The sequence below is a fragment of the Somniosus microcephalus genome, chromosome 11 (genome assembly GCF_052327205.1).
Source record: "Somniosus microcephalus isolate GS21.2 chromosome 11, FLI_Smic_1.0, whole genome shotgun sequence".
In the NCBI taxonomy this organism is placed as follows: domain Eukaryota; kingdom Metazoa; phylum Chordata; class Chondrichthyes; order Squaliformes; family Somniosidae; genus Somniosus; species Somniosus microcephalus.
This window is the reverse complement of record NC_140997.1, coordinates 36224142-36239818: the sequence shown is the minus strand read 5'-3', so window position 1 is coordinate 36239818 and position 15677 is coordinate 36224142. Positions and strand designations below refer to the sequence as shown.

The 15677-nt window shown below is 46.5% G+C and overlaps 1 protein-coding gene across 2 annotated transcripts in view; it reads left to right on the top strand.

Annotated features, from left to right (window-relative positions):
* Positions 1 to 1602: 1602 nt before the first annotated feature.
* The window catches only part of katnip (katanin interacting protein), a 144009-nt gene continuing 129934 nt past the window's right edge, over positions 1603 to 15677 (top strand). For both annotated transcript variants that reach the window (XM_086000481.1, XM_086000480.1), the window contains exons 1-3: positions 1603 to 1700; positions 7016 to 7083; positions 11256 to 11347. In XM_086000481.1, coding sequence (XP_085856607.1) covers positions 1694 to 1700; positions 7016 to 7083; positions 11256 to 11347 — 167 coding nt within the window. In that variant the 5' untranslated portion in view covers positions 1603 to 1693. The remainder of the gene's footprint in view (positions 1701 to 7015; positions 7084 to 11255; positions 11348 to 15677) is intronic.

Below are 15677 nucleotides of genomic sequence, written 5' to 3'. Positions count from 1 at the left end.
GCGGGCACTGAGCCTGGGCCCCGGGTACTGCGGGCACTGAGCCCGGGTACTGCGGGCACTGAGCCTGGGCCCCGGGTACTGCGGGCACTGAGCCTGGGCCCCGGGTACTGCGGGCACGCACTGAGCCCGGGTACTGCGGGCACTGAGCCCGGGTACTGCGGGCACTGAGACCGGGTACTGCGGGCACTGAGCCTGGGCCCCGGGTACTGCGGGCACTGAGCCCGGGTACTGCGGGCACTGAGCCTGGGCCCCGGGTACTGCGGGCACTGAGCCTGGGCCCCGGGTACTGCGGGCACGCACTGAGCCCGGGTACTGCGGGCACTGAGACCGGGTACTGCGGGCACTGAGCCTGGGCCCCGGGTACTGCGGGCACTGAGTCCAGGTACTGCGGGCACTGAGCCCGGGTACTGCGGCACTGAGCCCGGGCCCTGGGTACTGCGGGCACTGAGCCTGGGCCCCGGGTACTGCGGGCACTGAGCCCGGGTACTGCAGGCACTGAGCCCGGGTACTGCGGGCACTGAGCCTGGGCCCCGGGTACTGCGGGCGCTGAGTCCGGGTACTGCGGGCACTGAGCCCGGGTACTGCGGGCACTGAGCCTGGGCCCCGGGTACTGCGGGCACTGAGCCCGGGTACTGCGGGCACTGAGCCCGGGTACTGCGGGCACTGAGCCTGGGCCCCGGGTACTGCGGGCACTGAGCCCGGGTACTGCGGGCACTGAGCCTGGGCCCCGGGTACTGTGGGCACTGAGCCTGGGCCCTGGGTACAGCGGGCACTGAGCCTGGGTACTGCGGGCACTGAGCCTGGGCCCCGGGTACTGTGGGCACTGAGCCCGGGTACTGCGGGCACGCACTGAGCCCAGGCACTGCGGGCACTGAGCCCGGGTACTGCGGGCACTGAGCCTGGGCCCCGGGTACTGTGGGCACTGAGCCCGGGTACTGCGGGCACGCACTGAGCCCGGGTACTGCGGGCACTGAGCCCGGGTACTGCAGGCACTGAGCCTGGGTCCCGGGTACTGCGGGCACTGAGCCCGGGTACTGCGGGCACTGAGCCTGGGCCCCGGGTACAGCGGGCACTGAGCCCGGGTACTGCAGGCACTGAGCCTGAGCCCCGGGTACTGCGGGCACTGAGCCCGGGTACTGCAGGCACTGAGCCTGAGCCCCGGGTACTGCGGGCACTGGGCCCGGGTACTGCAGGCACTGAGCCTGAGCCCCGGGTACTGCAGGGACTGAGCCTGGGCCCCGGGTACTGAGCCCGGGTACTGCAGGCACTGAGCTGAGCCCCGGGTACTGCGGGCACTGAGCCTGGGCCCCGGGTACAGCGGGCACTGAGCCCGGGTACTGCAGGCACTGAGCCTGAGCCCCGGGTACTGCGGGCACTGAGCCCGGGTACTGCAGGCATTGAGCCTGAGCCCTGGGTACTGCGGGCACTGAGCCTGAGCCCCGGGTACTGCGGGCACTGAGCCTGGGCCCCGGGTACTGAGCCCGGGTACTGCAGGCACTGAGCTGAGCCCCGGGTACTGCGGGCACTGAGCCCGGCTGCTGTCTTGGAGCAGCGGAAGTCGGCAGCGATTGGTTTGCGGCGGGCGGAAGTGCGCGGTGGTTGGCTGTTGCCGCCGTTACCGACACAAACTGCCGGGTGGACGGAAGTTTGGGTGAGGTGGCCCGAGGCCGGGGGGAGTGGCGCCAGCGATGACATGGAGCGTGAGTATCGGGGCATCGCGGGGAGCGGTTCGATGATCGGTCTCGGGAGGTCGCTTGGAATCCGCTGCCGTACCGAAAAACGCTAGGCCTCGGTTGCAGCCCCAGTCCCAGGGGTCAGTCTGTGGCCGGAGGGGCGGGTGCACTTGGTGGGCAACAGCTGACTTCTTGCCGGGTGAAGGGGGAGTCAGAGCGGGGCTTCACCCTGAACCTTGTAACTAGGCAAATGCTGGGCTGAGCCTCCCGGGCTTCCCCGCTGTCAGCGACGCTTGTTGCGTTGCTATGCTGGTTATCACTATAGTCACACTTCAGCTCTTCGACTTACCCCTCAGGTTGCATTAATACAACATGGAATTAAAGTACTATTTTGAAGTATGCCAAAGTTTCAGGAAAATATTACTGTGTTTGAGTCAATGGTAATGATCATAAACCTGTGTTCAACCAGTCTGAAAATCTTACTTGCACTAAAGCTGGTTTCCTTTAGTGCTATTACTTTGAAGCATTCTGGATCAGTTTTAGTATTTGTTTCAGCAAAATTCAGTTTCATATGGGATCTCGTATTTGGGGTGATATTTTAGTATCCCGAAGGAAATTGGTGCCCTCTAAAGGTAGCGACAACCGTTTTTGGGGGTTGTCCAATTTAACCCCCATCATCTACTGTAAATGTGGCAAGAAAACCAAGCTAGGGTGCAATTGTATTGTCACATTTTAGCTTTTTATTAGTGTATTTCTTTTGGCAGGGAAACTTCAAGTTGGACAGATTTTTTTTTTAAACTCTCAATTTTTAAGAGAATAAGTGTCAATCAGCAGGTAATTGTAAAATGTACCTGCAAGTTAGATAAGTTAAGCTATTTAATTTCACATCATACTCCATCAGCGTACTCTAGTGTTAGTTTGAATTTTTTTTTGCGTTTCAGATGTCTAATCAAAGTAGCTAATTTTGTAACTTCCCCCTTGCAAAGGATCAGCTTCATTTACCCCTGGCATACAGGGTTACATCTCTGCTTTTTCTGTCCACTCTGCATGTTAAAATGATTTCCATCCTTTGGATTTAGCTATGTTTCTGATATTCCCACTACATCATAGTTCTCATCTTCTCTGCCACAACAGCCTTCAATTCCAGCATCTTATTCCTAATACTTGCATGCATCTTATTGTAGATTTGTCTTCTTTCAGTGTCTGCCTTATCTTGATCTTGGTCTTCAGTACATGTGTGTCTGTCTGGATTTGTGCGTCCCTACCTAATGATTGACTACCTGCTACCCTTCAATCCATTTAGTCTCAGATCCTGCCTTTCATCTGCATACGCCCCCCCCCCAAAAATCTATTTAATGTAAATGACGTTCGACTGTTGTCTCAATGTTTCTCACAAGCCTCTTTGCTCCTACTTGGATTACCCTACTCACGTCTCCTTCAAAATTCTCATTCTCTACTGTCCCCTCCAGCTCCATTATGAGTTTCTCCCTGATAGCCTCCCTCCATTCCTCCCTCAGCCTCTGCACTGAATGACTCATCATCCTCCGTGATTTCAGTCTCATCACCTTACCCTTGCCTCTGATTTTACTACTCTTCTGTCCTCTAAAACTCTTCCTCCATATACACTCTCCTAGGCATATTCAAGGCCAGCCCCTCAACCTTATGTGGCCTCTCTACTCCTATGGTCTTGATCACAGACAAGCCCATCTCTGAATATTTCCTTGTATTTCTCGACCACTCACATCTCTACCACCCTTTCCAACTCCCCTTCTTTCTGCATCTGCCCCTGAAAAAAAAACAAGTCAATTACAACTGTACTTTTAAGCTCCTAACTGTCTTCTATTTCTGCAATATTTGTGCAGTGATCAATTTGTTCAACCATTACCTCACCTCCACCTTTGATGCCCCTGTCCCCATAAACCTTTACTCTCTGCCATCCTAGTTCTTCCCCCTGGTGTGGCTCTCATCTTCACTTCCTGAAGTCCAAAAGGCGCAGACTTGAATGTATCTGGCGCACAACACATTTAGCCATCCGTCACCAGATCTGTCTGGATTGGAGCAAGCGGTATTGGGTCTTGCTCTTCTCTGCTAAAACTGCCCACTACTCCAGGGTCATCCTGGAGAACAAAGATGACCATTGGTTTATTTTCTCCACTACCAACCATCTCCTTAAATCCTTCTCTCTTGCCTACTCCTGCTCTTATCTTCTATGTTTCTGCATCCTTACCTCTAACAACAGGTATGAGGAGCTCATGGACTTCTTTGTCACTAAGATTGGGACTGTCCATTCAGCTATCTCTGCCGTCTCCCCCCTCCCCTTGCACACCAAGCCAAGCTTCTCCCTGCTATAGCCCTAATCTGTGTTCTTCTCTAGTATCTCTCCTCGTGCTTTCTCCAAGCTCATCTTGTCCATGAGATCCACTTCCTGCTCCCTTGATCCCATTCCCCCTGAACTGCTAGCTACTTTTAAGTCTGAAAAAGTCAATACCCATCGAGTGCAAAGAAGTACTCAGTTGGTCCTGGTCCTGTGCTGGGAAAGATTTACAGGGCTATGGGGAAAGAGCAGGGGAATGGGACTATTTGGATAGCTCTTTCAAAGAGCCGGCACAAGCACGGTAGGCCAAATGGCCTCCTGTGTTGTATTATTCTATGATTCTACCCACCTTCCCTGCCTGGTTTCCATTGTAAATGGCTCCTTCTCCTCGGGTACTATTCACCCCCTTTCAAAATAGTCGTTTTAACCCACTTCTCAAAAAAACCATCCTCAACCCATCTGTCCTTTAAAACTACTGCTGCCATCTCAATCTTCCTTTCCTCTCCAAAGACCTGGGGGGGGGGGGAATTTGGTTGCTTTGCGCCTCCCGTTAGCGCCCTAACGATGTTTGCGCCGCTCGCGAAATTGACCAGACATTTTGCGGCAGCGCTAAACACTACCGCCACGATCTCCTGCGCCTGCAGATCATGACGTCAGTCGAGCGTGCAACGCCCCGGACTGGATAGTGAGTGGCGCCCCCGCCTTTCCGCCTGCCGCTAGCAACGACAGGTTGAGGGGAACGTTTTGCAGTCAGGAAGGGACTGGGGGAGTGTTATTTAAAGGCGACCGCTTCCTGCCTTTTTTTGTTGGTGACATATTTGCACCACGCATTCTGAGAGAGAGAGAGAGAGAGACTTCTGGAGAGATTCAACGCTGTGTGAAGGAGTTTTGGGTACTGAGCAGCACTTTGCAGGTTCATTTTGATTTGACCTTCCTTGCATCGATTTAGAAGAGACTGGGGGCTGCACGCTGAGCTCTTTCCCTGGGCCGCTCCATTGTTCTTTCCAGCAGATTTGATGTACAGGTCTCTCCAGGCCGAGATTCAAGGCTGCAATGAGCAGGGTGTGGATGGAGAGCAAGATCGACCCTCCCCTTTAAGAACTGGCCGGCGCCAGTGTATCTGTGTTCCATTGCTGACTGACATCACATGAACTTCGCCAGCGCTCTGAGGTAGCGCCTCGCACCTTGGCGTTAGCGCCTTAAGAGAGGTGTGTAGCGCCTGATTTTAGCGCTCCAATCACCCCCCAGGTGTGATAGAAGCCAAGTTTGCAGTCGGAGGCGATAATTGGCGCCAGGCGCTAAACATTGCGCCCGGCCGATAATTGCACCCCAAACAGGGCGATACTGAATTTCTCCCCCCTTTTGTATTGTCGCCTCCAATATCTGTGCCCATCTTTCCCACAACTCCATATTGGATCTCTCCAATCAGGTTTCCAACACTGCCATAGCACTGAAATGACCCTAATCAAAGTCACAAATTGTATACTCTGTGACCGTGGTGCCTTTCCCTTCCTCATTCTCCTTGCTTTCTCTGCAGCTTTTGACACAGTCAACCATACCATCCTCCTCCAGCGCCTTTCCTCCATTTCCCAGCTTAATGTGGTTTTCTTCACTTGGTTCAACACTTACCTATCAAATTGTAGGCAGAGTATCTCCAACAATGGCTCCTATTCCTGTCCCTGCATTGTTAACCCCTGGAGTCCTCTAAGGATCTACCTTGGCACCCTCCTTTCCTTCATCTACATGCTGGCCTTTGGTGACATCATCCAAAGACATAGGGCCAGCTTCCACATATACACTAACGATACCCAGCTCTACCTCTCTCGACCCCTCCACTGCATCTGTTCTATCAGATTGCTTGCCTGATATCTAGTCTTGGATGAGTTTCAATTTCTTTCAGTTAAACATTGGGAAGCCTGAAGCCATTGTCTTTGCCCCCTGCCACAAAGTCCGTACTGTTGCCCTTGATTCCATCCCGTTCCCCGGCTACCGTCTCCGGTTAAACCAGAGGATTCACAGCCTCTGTATCTCATTCAACCCCAAGCTGAGCTCCTGACCCCATATCCTCTCCATCACAAAGAACGCCTACTTCTACCTCTAACATCGCCCGCCTCATCTCATCTGCTGAAACTTTCATCCATGCCTTTGTATCCTCCAGACTCAACTATTCCATTGCTCCCTGGCTGGCCTCCCATCTTACTCCCTTTGTAAACTTTAACTCATCCAAAACTTTGCTGCCCATATCCTGTCTTGCATCATCTCGTTCATCACTCCTGTCCTTGCCAACCTACATTGGCTCCTGGTCCCCCAATACCTTCAATTTAAAATGCTCATCTTCGTGTTTCAATCCCTTGAAGGCCTTGCCACTCCCTATATATGTAACCTCCTACAGCCCCATAACCCTGCAAGGGCTCTTTGTTCTTCTGACTCTGGTCTTTTGTGCACCCCTCCCTTCGCCCCTCCATTGATGGCCGTGTTTTCAGCCGCCTAGGCCTCGTGCTGTGGAGTCCGTTCCCTAAACCCTTTCGCCACTCCACTTCCCTTTTGCCCTTGAAATGCGCACTTTGATGTTTAACCTGCTGTTCCTGTAGTGACCTGTTAGTCGGTGTAAACTACAGGACTTGCCTAAATCCATGAGTTTTGTACTTTTCATTAGTAGCACAACATGGCTGGATGTTAAGGACGCAGGAAAGACTTGTATCTATTTATTTGTGTTGCTGCAAACACCAGAATATGAGTGAGAAAGAAGGGGATCTGGAAATGGAAGGCCACAGATCCTAGACCAGTGGAATATTTCAACTCCGACATTGTCATTTAATTTCTTAGGTTTGTACATCAGTTAATTAGGAGTTAGTTAGGTCCTGATTAGAGTTTGTGAATAAAAGGGAAAACAAGTGTATTTTTGAAATATCTGTCTTTTGCTAGTAATTTGTATGCCCCTATTTTTATTGTAGATAAAACCATTATTATTTTCTGATTATAGTCAATGCATTATCTCTAATGACACACTACATTTTTTTCTCCAAAGGACACTGTTTAAGGGGGCACTCTGACCAAGCAAAAACAGACAAGGGCAGGTCAAAGGAATGGAGTGAGGTAAGATTAAAATATTCCTCGGGAAGTAGTTTGTCCTCTAACTGTGTCAAGGTTTGGATGATTTATGGAGTTTTGTTAAATGTGTTAATGTCACTGATGTGCCTCAATGAATCCGAGACTCAATGTTAACGGAGCAAAGCAAGGCTTTTATTAACTCAGAAAGTAATACACAGTGGAGAAGTGTCTCTCATCCAGAGATCTGCTGTACTGCCTGTGAGACACGCTGGGGCCTGCTTAAGTAGGGGCCAGGTATGGGCGGAGCCCTACACACAATACAATACAGGTAAGGAAATGAAACTGAAACTAAACTCCCCTGCTAGTCACAGGCACAATCAAACACAGAGAATACAGAGTGCCTGATGAATGGCATATTTCATCACAGTCACAAAATCTTCTTGCATCTATCCCCTTCAGTATGGGTTATTAGCTATATTTTGCTTTAAGATTGGGTCAAATAAATGTTCTTTCTTCCAAGCAAAATGGCAACTTATCTAAATTGAAGGCAAAACAGGTGACTTACTGAAGACCCACACTTTAGGATTATGAGACCGTTTATCTGAACAACATTTTGCTACTGATTGAAATGCTGACAGCTAAAACTAGCACTTTTGGAAGTCTTTTCTTTACTCTAAAGTGTATATAAAAGTTGAATGTTAGCCTGTGTTTGCTGTCCATCCCTCGAATTGATTGTTTCCTATTTCTCTGGTGTGAGTGGTTTATTCTTGTGTTTCTTTCTGTCTCTTGCAGATGCTGTAATTACCAAAGCCATCATGTGTAAGGGGGCTCCAGTATATTTCAGCCTTCTGTAATAAAAACAGAAAATGCTGGAAACACTCAGCAGGTCAGGCAGCATTTGTGGAGAGAGAAACCTTTCATCAGAACTGGAAGAAGTTAGAGATTTAACAGTTTGTAAGCCAGTACAGAGGCAGGGAAGGGGGGAGGGGAGGAAAGAACAAAAGGGAAGGTCTGTGATAGGGTGGAGGGCAGGAGTGATTAAATGACAAAAGGGATGATGGTGCAAGGCAAAAGGGGGGACAATAAAAAAATAAATGGGTCCAGAGGAGGTATAAATGGCAACAGTAGAACCACCACAAGGACCTGCTATCTGAGAAAACTGTGATTATGATCTGAAGCTGTTGAACACAATGTTGAGGCTGGAAGGTTGTAAAGTGCCTCATCGAAAGGTGAGGTGCTGTTCCTTGAGCTTGCGTTGAGCTTCATTGGAACAATGTAGGAGGCCAGAGTAGGATGGAGAATTAAAATGGCAAGTGACCAGAACCTCAGGGTCACGCTTGCGGACTGAACCGAGGTGTTCAGCAAAGCAATCATTGGTCTCCCCATTATAGCGGAGATCGTGAGCAACGAATACAGTATACCAAATTGAAAGAAATACAAGTATTGCTGTTTCACCTAGGAGGAGTGTTTGGGGCCTGGGACAGGTGAAAGGGCAGGTATTGCATCTCTTGTGCTTACATAGGAAGGTGCCGGGGAAGGGGAGCAGGCATTGGGATGATGGAAGAGTAGACCAGGGTGTCATGGAGGGAGCGGTCACTTCGGAATGCTGAAAGGGGAGAGAAAGATGTATTTGGTGGTAGCATCAGGCTGGCGGTGGTGGAAATGGCAGAGGATGATTTGTTGAGTGTGGAGGCTGGTGGCAAGGGCGACCCTATTGTGGTTCTGAGAGGCAGGGGAAGGAGTGAGGGTAGAAGTGCGGGCCCTGTCAACCACAGTAGAGGGGAATCCTCGGTTCAGAAAAATGGAAGACATATCAGAAGCACAGATGAGTTGGAGAAATGGGAGAATGGAATAGAGTCCTTACAGGAAGCGGGGTGGGATGAAGAGTAATCAAGGTAGCTGTGAGAGTCAGTGGGCTTATAGTAGATATTGATGGACAGCCTATCGCCAAATTATGTAAGGATAGCAACACTGTCTTCCTTAGGTACATGCTCTGTGAATAGCTTTTTAAAACTGTGAATTATGTATGTTTCTGTGTAATTAACCTTATTGCAATCTTCGATCTGCGTGGTGGTTCTTTACTGAGTACGTTCCTGTAATTGTGCAATATTTCACACTTTTATAATAAAGATAAGAGAGCACTATTGGTATACGTTTGCCTTTGACGTAAGCATCACTGTAAAATTCCAGTTTTGGTTTATTTTGCAGATAAATTGATTTTTTTTTCCTTCGTAGTCATAGAACACATTCTAGGGCATAAATCTGCATGTTAACCTCAAATGGGCAAAATGCACACACAAACCTAGCTTTATTCCTAGAAACATGATCATTAGTTATTGCGGTATAATGTTCCTTGATCCAATAGCAATATTATCTTGAGCACGTATCAGAGCTTGCATTTTTGAATGACCTGAATTGCCTTTTCAGTATTTTGCATTATCACTTTCAAAATGGGAGGAGGATACATCTTATTTTGTGTTTATCATGTAAGGAGTTTCCAGATTCTTTCAGATGACATTGCCAGTTGGCATTTTGTCAAGTGTTTCTGTCAGCATCTGACATTTTGAACATGTGTGAAGGTTTGTGTACCAACTGGTACTTCTAAATCATATTTAAATCTACTGTAGGCTTGTAAAAGATTCAAACGCCAGATTGTGAAAGTATAGCAGGATTGTCTACCTTGTATACAGGCTCTGTGAATATCTTTTAAAACTCCTGTACTATGTGAATTATGCATGTTTCTGTGTAATTAACCTCAACACCCATATATACAGTACTTCTACATAGACACATCATTGGTTTAGTTTGAACCCTGCTGGCTCTGCTCTTGATTGTCCATATAACTTATTTTAAAGCAAAATATCTCATTTTATTTTCTATTGTACCTTCTATCCAACCCAAACAATATTAAGTGTTCTTCCTGAATGCTGTAAACATCTTGCATGTGCCTCTTACTTTTTATGTAAATTACACTATGTGGCACATAACTGGTTTAGCCATCCATCTGCAGATCTGGCTGGACCACATCAAGCGCTATTGGGCCTTGCCCTCCTCTGTGAAAAGCACCCCAACTTCTTGCCTCCACTGTTAATCATCTCCTTAAACCCCTCTCCCCTGCCCCCCTCCATTCTCAACCCTAAGAACAAGTTCTAGGAGCTCATGGACTTTTCTATAAAGATTGAGACCATCTGTTCACCTGCCTCTGCTGCTTGCATCCCTTCCTCTAGGCCAGCGAACAAACTTTCCCTCTCAAGCTCCCACCTGCCCTAGCCCTGAACCTACATCTCTCTCACCAGTTTATTTCCATTCACCCCTAATGCCCTCTCTGAGTTCATCTCATCCATGAGACCCACTTCCTGCTCCCTTGACCCCATTCCCACTAAACTGCTGACCACCAAACTTTCCTTCCTGGCCCCCATGCTAGCTGACATTGTAAATTGTTCTGTCTCCTCACCCCTATCTCCCTCCCTTTCAAAAGTGCAATTATCACCCATCTCCTCAAAAAACACCTACCCTTGACCAATGTTCCCCCTAATTTTTTTGAGGTGCGCGGTCTCTTTAATGGGCTGCGCAGCCCATTTCAAATTTCGCGCAACTTAGCGGGAACGTTGCCCTTGACCCCCTTCTTACAAAATAACACCCCATCTCCAATTTCCCTTTCCTCTCAAGACCTTGAATGTGTTGTCATCTCCCAAATCCATTCCCACAAATCCCTGTTTGGATCTCTGCAATCGGGTTTCCATCCCAGCCACAGCACTGCAATGGGCTTGCCAAAGTCACAAATGATATCCTCTGTGACTGTAACCATGGTGCATTATCCTGTCTTGTCCTCTCTGTAGCTACAGAGAGGACAAGTTGTTGTTGAAAACTTGAGCATGATTCCAGGATTGTTTGAGCAATTACTTAGAATTAAAACAATTAAAAGGAAGTGCCAAATCCTTTTGGCTTAACCACTTGGTTTATACTAGACATATGTTGTAGAGGCACCCATCTACACACATTCTGGCCATTACATCAACGAAAGAAAATACTAGGACACCTTGCTTTGCCAATACAGTTGAATCCCTTTACAAGTACAATCATCATATCAATAAAGCTTAATTTATTAATGTGCTCCTCACCAGGCAGCATTTGATCAAAATGTACAATGCTTCAGAAATATATATTTTTAAGAACAGAAGAAAATGTATTACCAACCCGTCTTATTTATTTTGTAGGCATTTAGTGCGAACAAAGCTGACCAAAATGTTTTAATGGACTTTCATGAAAAGCATGATCAGTATTTGATACTACTTCAATGCAGGAACAGGTAATGTGAGTGTTTTTCAACCTGACCTTTTTTTTTCCCTTGAGGTGCATTTGGGTATGTATGAGTGCATTAGATATGTAAAATTAAATTGTTGAATGCTGAAGATAAGCCATTTTCTCTGAGGTCATGCCCTTTTTTTAATAGACAAGCTAAACTTTAGTAGTGAAGTTGATGTTATGTCCTTAATCACGGTGCTATCCCCCATTTCTCAGTTCATTATAAATGCTAATCGATCATAACTTGCTGCATTTTCTGAAATAATTCTGTTCCGCAATAATTTCTTGCAACACGTCTTCTTGATGACATTTGGCTGTGTTGGTTTTAAATGTGGCACTATTGGTTCTGCCTATTGTAAGTACAAGGGAGGGAAAAACTATTTAGTGTTGTAATTTTTGTAATGTGAGACAGTCCCACAGTCAATTTTAAGTGTAGCATTCAGGCAGCCTGAATACTCTGCTTTACACATGTATGACCAAATTATTTACTATACTAATAACCTATTATATTTCTATAATATATTTCACTATTCCTGAGTAATCATTTAAGGGTTGATACTTTCAGAAACTAAAGCAAAATACTACGGATATTGGAAATCTGAAATAAAAACAGAAAATACTGAAAATCACTCCACTCTGTTTCTCTCTCCACAGATGCTAACGTTTCAGGTCGATGTCCTTAAACCATAAACATTAACTCTGTTTCTCACTTCACAGATGCTGCCTGACCTGTTGAGTGATTTCCAGTATTTTCTGTTGATACTTTCAGCTTTTATGCTTTCAAAATGTATCTCTACCAAAAAATTGTACAATAGTGCACCTTTCCTGTCCCTTGAGTCACACTTTGATTCACTCACTTAACTGTAGCAAAGAAAAACCAAATCTTTTCTCAAAACGTCTATACCCTTTGACCTTAGGAATCACATGAAAAAGAAAAAGCCAGGCATTTCATTTTGGGCCCTGACCTTGCAGCCTGAAATTTGCAGCAATCTTCTGATCTGCAAACTTCCCTCACTAACGAGCAATTAAACTCTGATGTTACCCGCGCACACAATTTGTAATCTCACTCTCATATATATATATATATATCCATTGGCATGTCCTTGGGACAGAGTAGAGGAAGTTTAACTCTGCATCTAACCATTTGTGCGTGATGCTGGCACTGGGTGTCCCATATGGTTTATTCCTTACCTTGATAATTAATGGAATATTTCTCTACTTTGGGGAGAAGGGCAAGAGTAAAAATGAAAATTCGATTCATGTATTTGTTGACTGTCATGTAGATATCCTGCAGCAGCCCTAAAGGTTTAATTTTAGTCATGAAAATGTTGAATAAATTAGCTGTTATCAAAGCACTTTTTATATGTATAACATGTTTCACCAATTTTCTCCTGAAGGTCTGTTTGGCAAAGCTGTGACCTGTGATTCCGAGCTAGCTGTGGCTCACCACTTTATCTTTCCCATCCTATTTCCACTCTGACCTGTGTCATTGGAATTAAATTCTTTTTTGCCTAGCGTCAGATTTGAGCATTTTTAGCTTAGGTAAAAAAAATAAAGTTTCCTGCACACCTGCAGCCCCGACTGCACCATTCCTACACTGGTTACCCTATGGGTTTCTCTGAGTCAAAATGTCATAAATTGTGGGCAGTTTTCTGCTTTGGACCTGTGCCTACTAGGAACTGAGTAAAGTTTAATCCTATTCCTGCTCAGCCAGTCCTATTGATTTGCCGCCTTTTGTTGCCTCTGACTCTGCATATATTGTCCTGTCATGCAGGATTTATAGAAACATAGGATAGGAGCAGGAGTAGGCCATTCGGCCGCTCGAGCCTGTTCCGCCATTCAGTGAGATCATGGCTGATCATCCAAATTCAGTACCCTGCCCCTGCTTTCTCCCCATATCCCTTGATCCCTTTAGCCTTAAGAAATATATCTAACTTCTTCTTGAATATATTTAATAAGTTGGCCTCAACTGCCTTCTGTGGTAGAGAATTTCACAGGTTCACCACTCTCTGGGTGAAGAAATTCCTCTTCATCTCAGTCCTAAATGGCTTACCTCTTATCCTTAGACGGTGACCCCTGGTTCTGGACTCCCCGCCATCGGGAACATCCTTCCTGCATCTTGTCTGTCTAGTCCTGTTAGAATTTTATAAGTTTCAATGAGATCCCCTCTCATTCTTCTAAACTCTAGCGAATATAAGCCTAATCGACCCAATCTCTCTTCATACGTCACTCCTGGCATCCCAGGTATCAGTCTGGTGAATGATCGCTGCACTCTCTCCATGGCAAGAACATCCTTCCTCAGATAAGGCAACCAAAACTGCACACAATACTCAAGGTGTGGTCTCACCAAGGCCCTGTACAACTGCAGCAAGACATCCTTGCTCCTGTACTCGAATCCTCTCGCTATGAAGACCAACATACCATTTGCCTTCTTAACCGCCTTCTGCACCTGCATGCTTACCTTCAGCGACTGGTGCACAATGACACCCAGGTCTCGTTGCACTTCCCCTTCTCCCAATCTATTGCCATTCAGATAATAATCTGTCTTCCTGTTTTTGCCACCAAAGTGGATAACCTCGCATTTATCCACATTATAATGCATCTGCCCAATCACCCAACCTGTCCAAATCATACTGGAGTTTCTCGGCATCCTCCTCACAGCACACACGCCCACCCAGCTTTGTGTTGTCTGCAAACTTGGAGATATTACATCTAGTTCCCTCACCTAGATCATTAATATATATTGTGAATAGCTGGGGTCCTAGCACCGATCCCTGTGGTACCCCACTAGTCACTGCCTGCCACTCGGGGAAAAAGACCCGTTTATTCCAATTATAGAATTAAAAAGTAAAAAAGAAAGAAAGACTTGCATTTATATAGCGCCTTTCACGACCACCGGACATCTCGAAGTGCTTTACAGCCAACGAAGTACTATTTGAAGTGGAGTCACTGTTGTAATGTGGGAAACGCAGCAGCCAATTTGCGCACAGCAAGGTCCCACAAACAGCAATGTGATAACGACCAGATAATCTGTTTTTGTTATGTTGGTTGAGGGATAAATATTGGCCAGGACACCGGGGATAACTCCCCTGCTCTTCTTCGAAATAGTGCCATGGGATCTATTACGTTCGCCTGAGAGAGCAGACGGGACCTTGGTTTAACATCCCATCCAAAAGACGGCACCTCCGACATAGAATATACAGCACAGAAACAGAATATGCAGCACAGAAACAGAACATGCAGCCCAGCTAGCCTGTGCTGGTGTTTATCCTGCACACGAGTTTCCCCCCCCCCCCCCCCCCCCAGTCAGCAGAAATATACACTGTTATCTCCACAGTTGCAGTAGGTTCCAGATATGAACGCCTCTCCCACTCAGTTTCCATTATTTTATTTTCTGTAAGTATTGAGCACTTTTGCCAACAGCCACCTGCTGTAAAAACTAGCAGTACCTGTTGTGTGATGCTTGCATCTTAAGGTTCTATCAGCTTTTACTATTGCCACTTATTGAAGAACAAAGTTTACAAATCTGTGCTGTATAATTAGAAATAGCTAATAGTGAGTTTAAGACTGTAATTCCGTCTCTTCTGATTTGTTCATGTGGTTACATCAGAATTGTTCAATTGGATTTATCACCTTGTACCTGACTGCCACTTATCCACCTTATGTTTTATATAATCTACTTAAATAGACTAGTATACAGTTTTTCCCTCTTAAATTCTGTAAAATGCACATACTAAAATAATTTTGGGGGGTCAATGTTTGTAGAAACATTTCCATATTTCTAATAGTACAGTATCAGTGATCCTTGTGCAGCATCTGAACGTACAATAATGATGAGGAGGAAGAGAGCAGCTCGTCCATTAAGCCTCCCCACATTCATGATGCTTGGAGCTTCCTAACCCCAGCAGCTATGTAATCTCCTGGGAGAGGCAATAGAAACAGGAAAAGAAACAAGGGCCAAATAGGGAAAATTACCCGGAAAATTCCTCTCCGACCCCTCAGGCGGTTAAACCCAGACCAGTAGAGCACGTTGACCATGCTTTAGTTGTTGGGTAAATCACTTACCTTTTCTAAGATGTGATCTCTGCCCCAGCCAAGAACCGGTCCAGCTCTCTTTTGAATGCATGCCGAGAGTCAGCGCACACTGCACGAACCGGAAGGGTATAGGATTATTCATTATGCTAGTTGGATAACTTATTAAACTCGTAAATTATAGCAAAGTTTCTTTTGCTCAAGTCCCAAATAAAAGTCTCTCTATAAAACTGGGCAGTAATATTCATTCTGCTGAGAAGAAAAGAGATTTGAATGACACATGCTGACCATACCTAATTTGC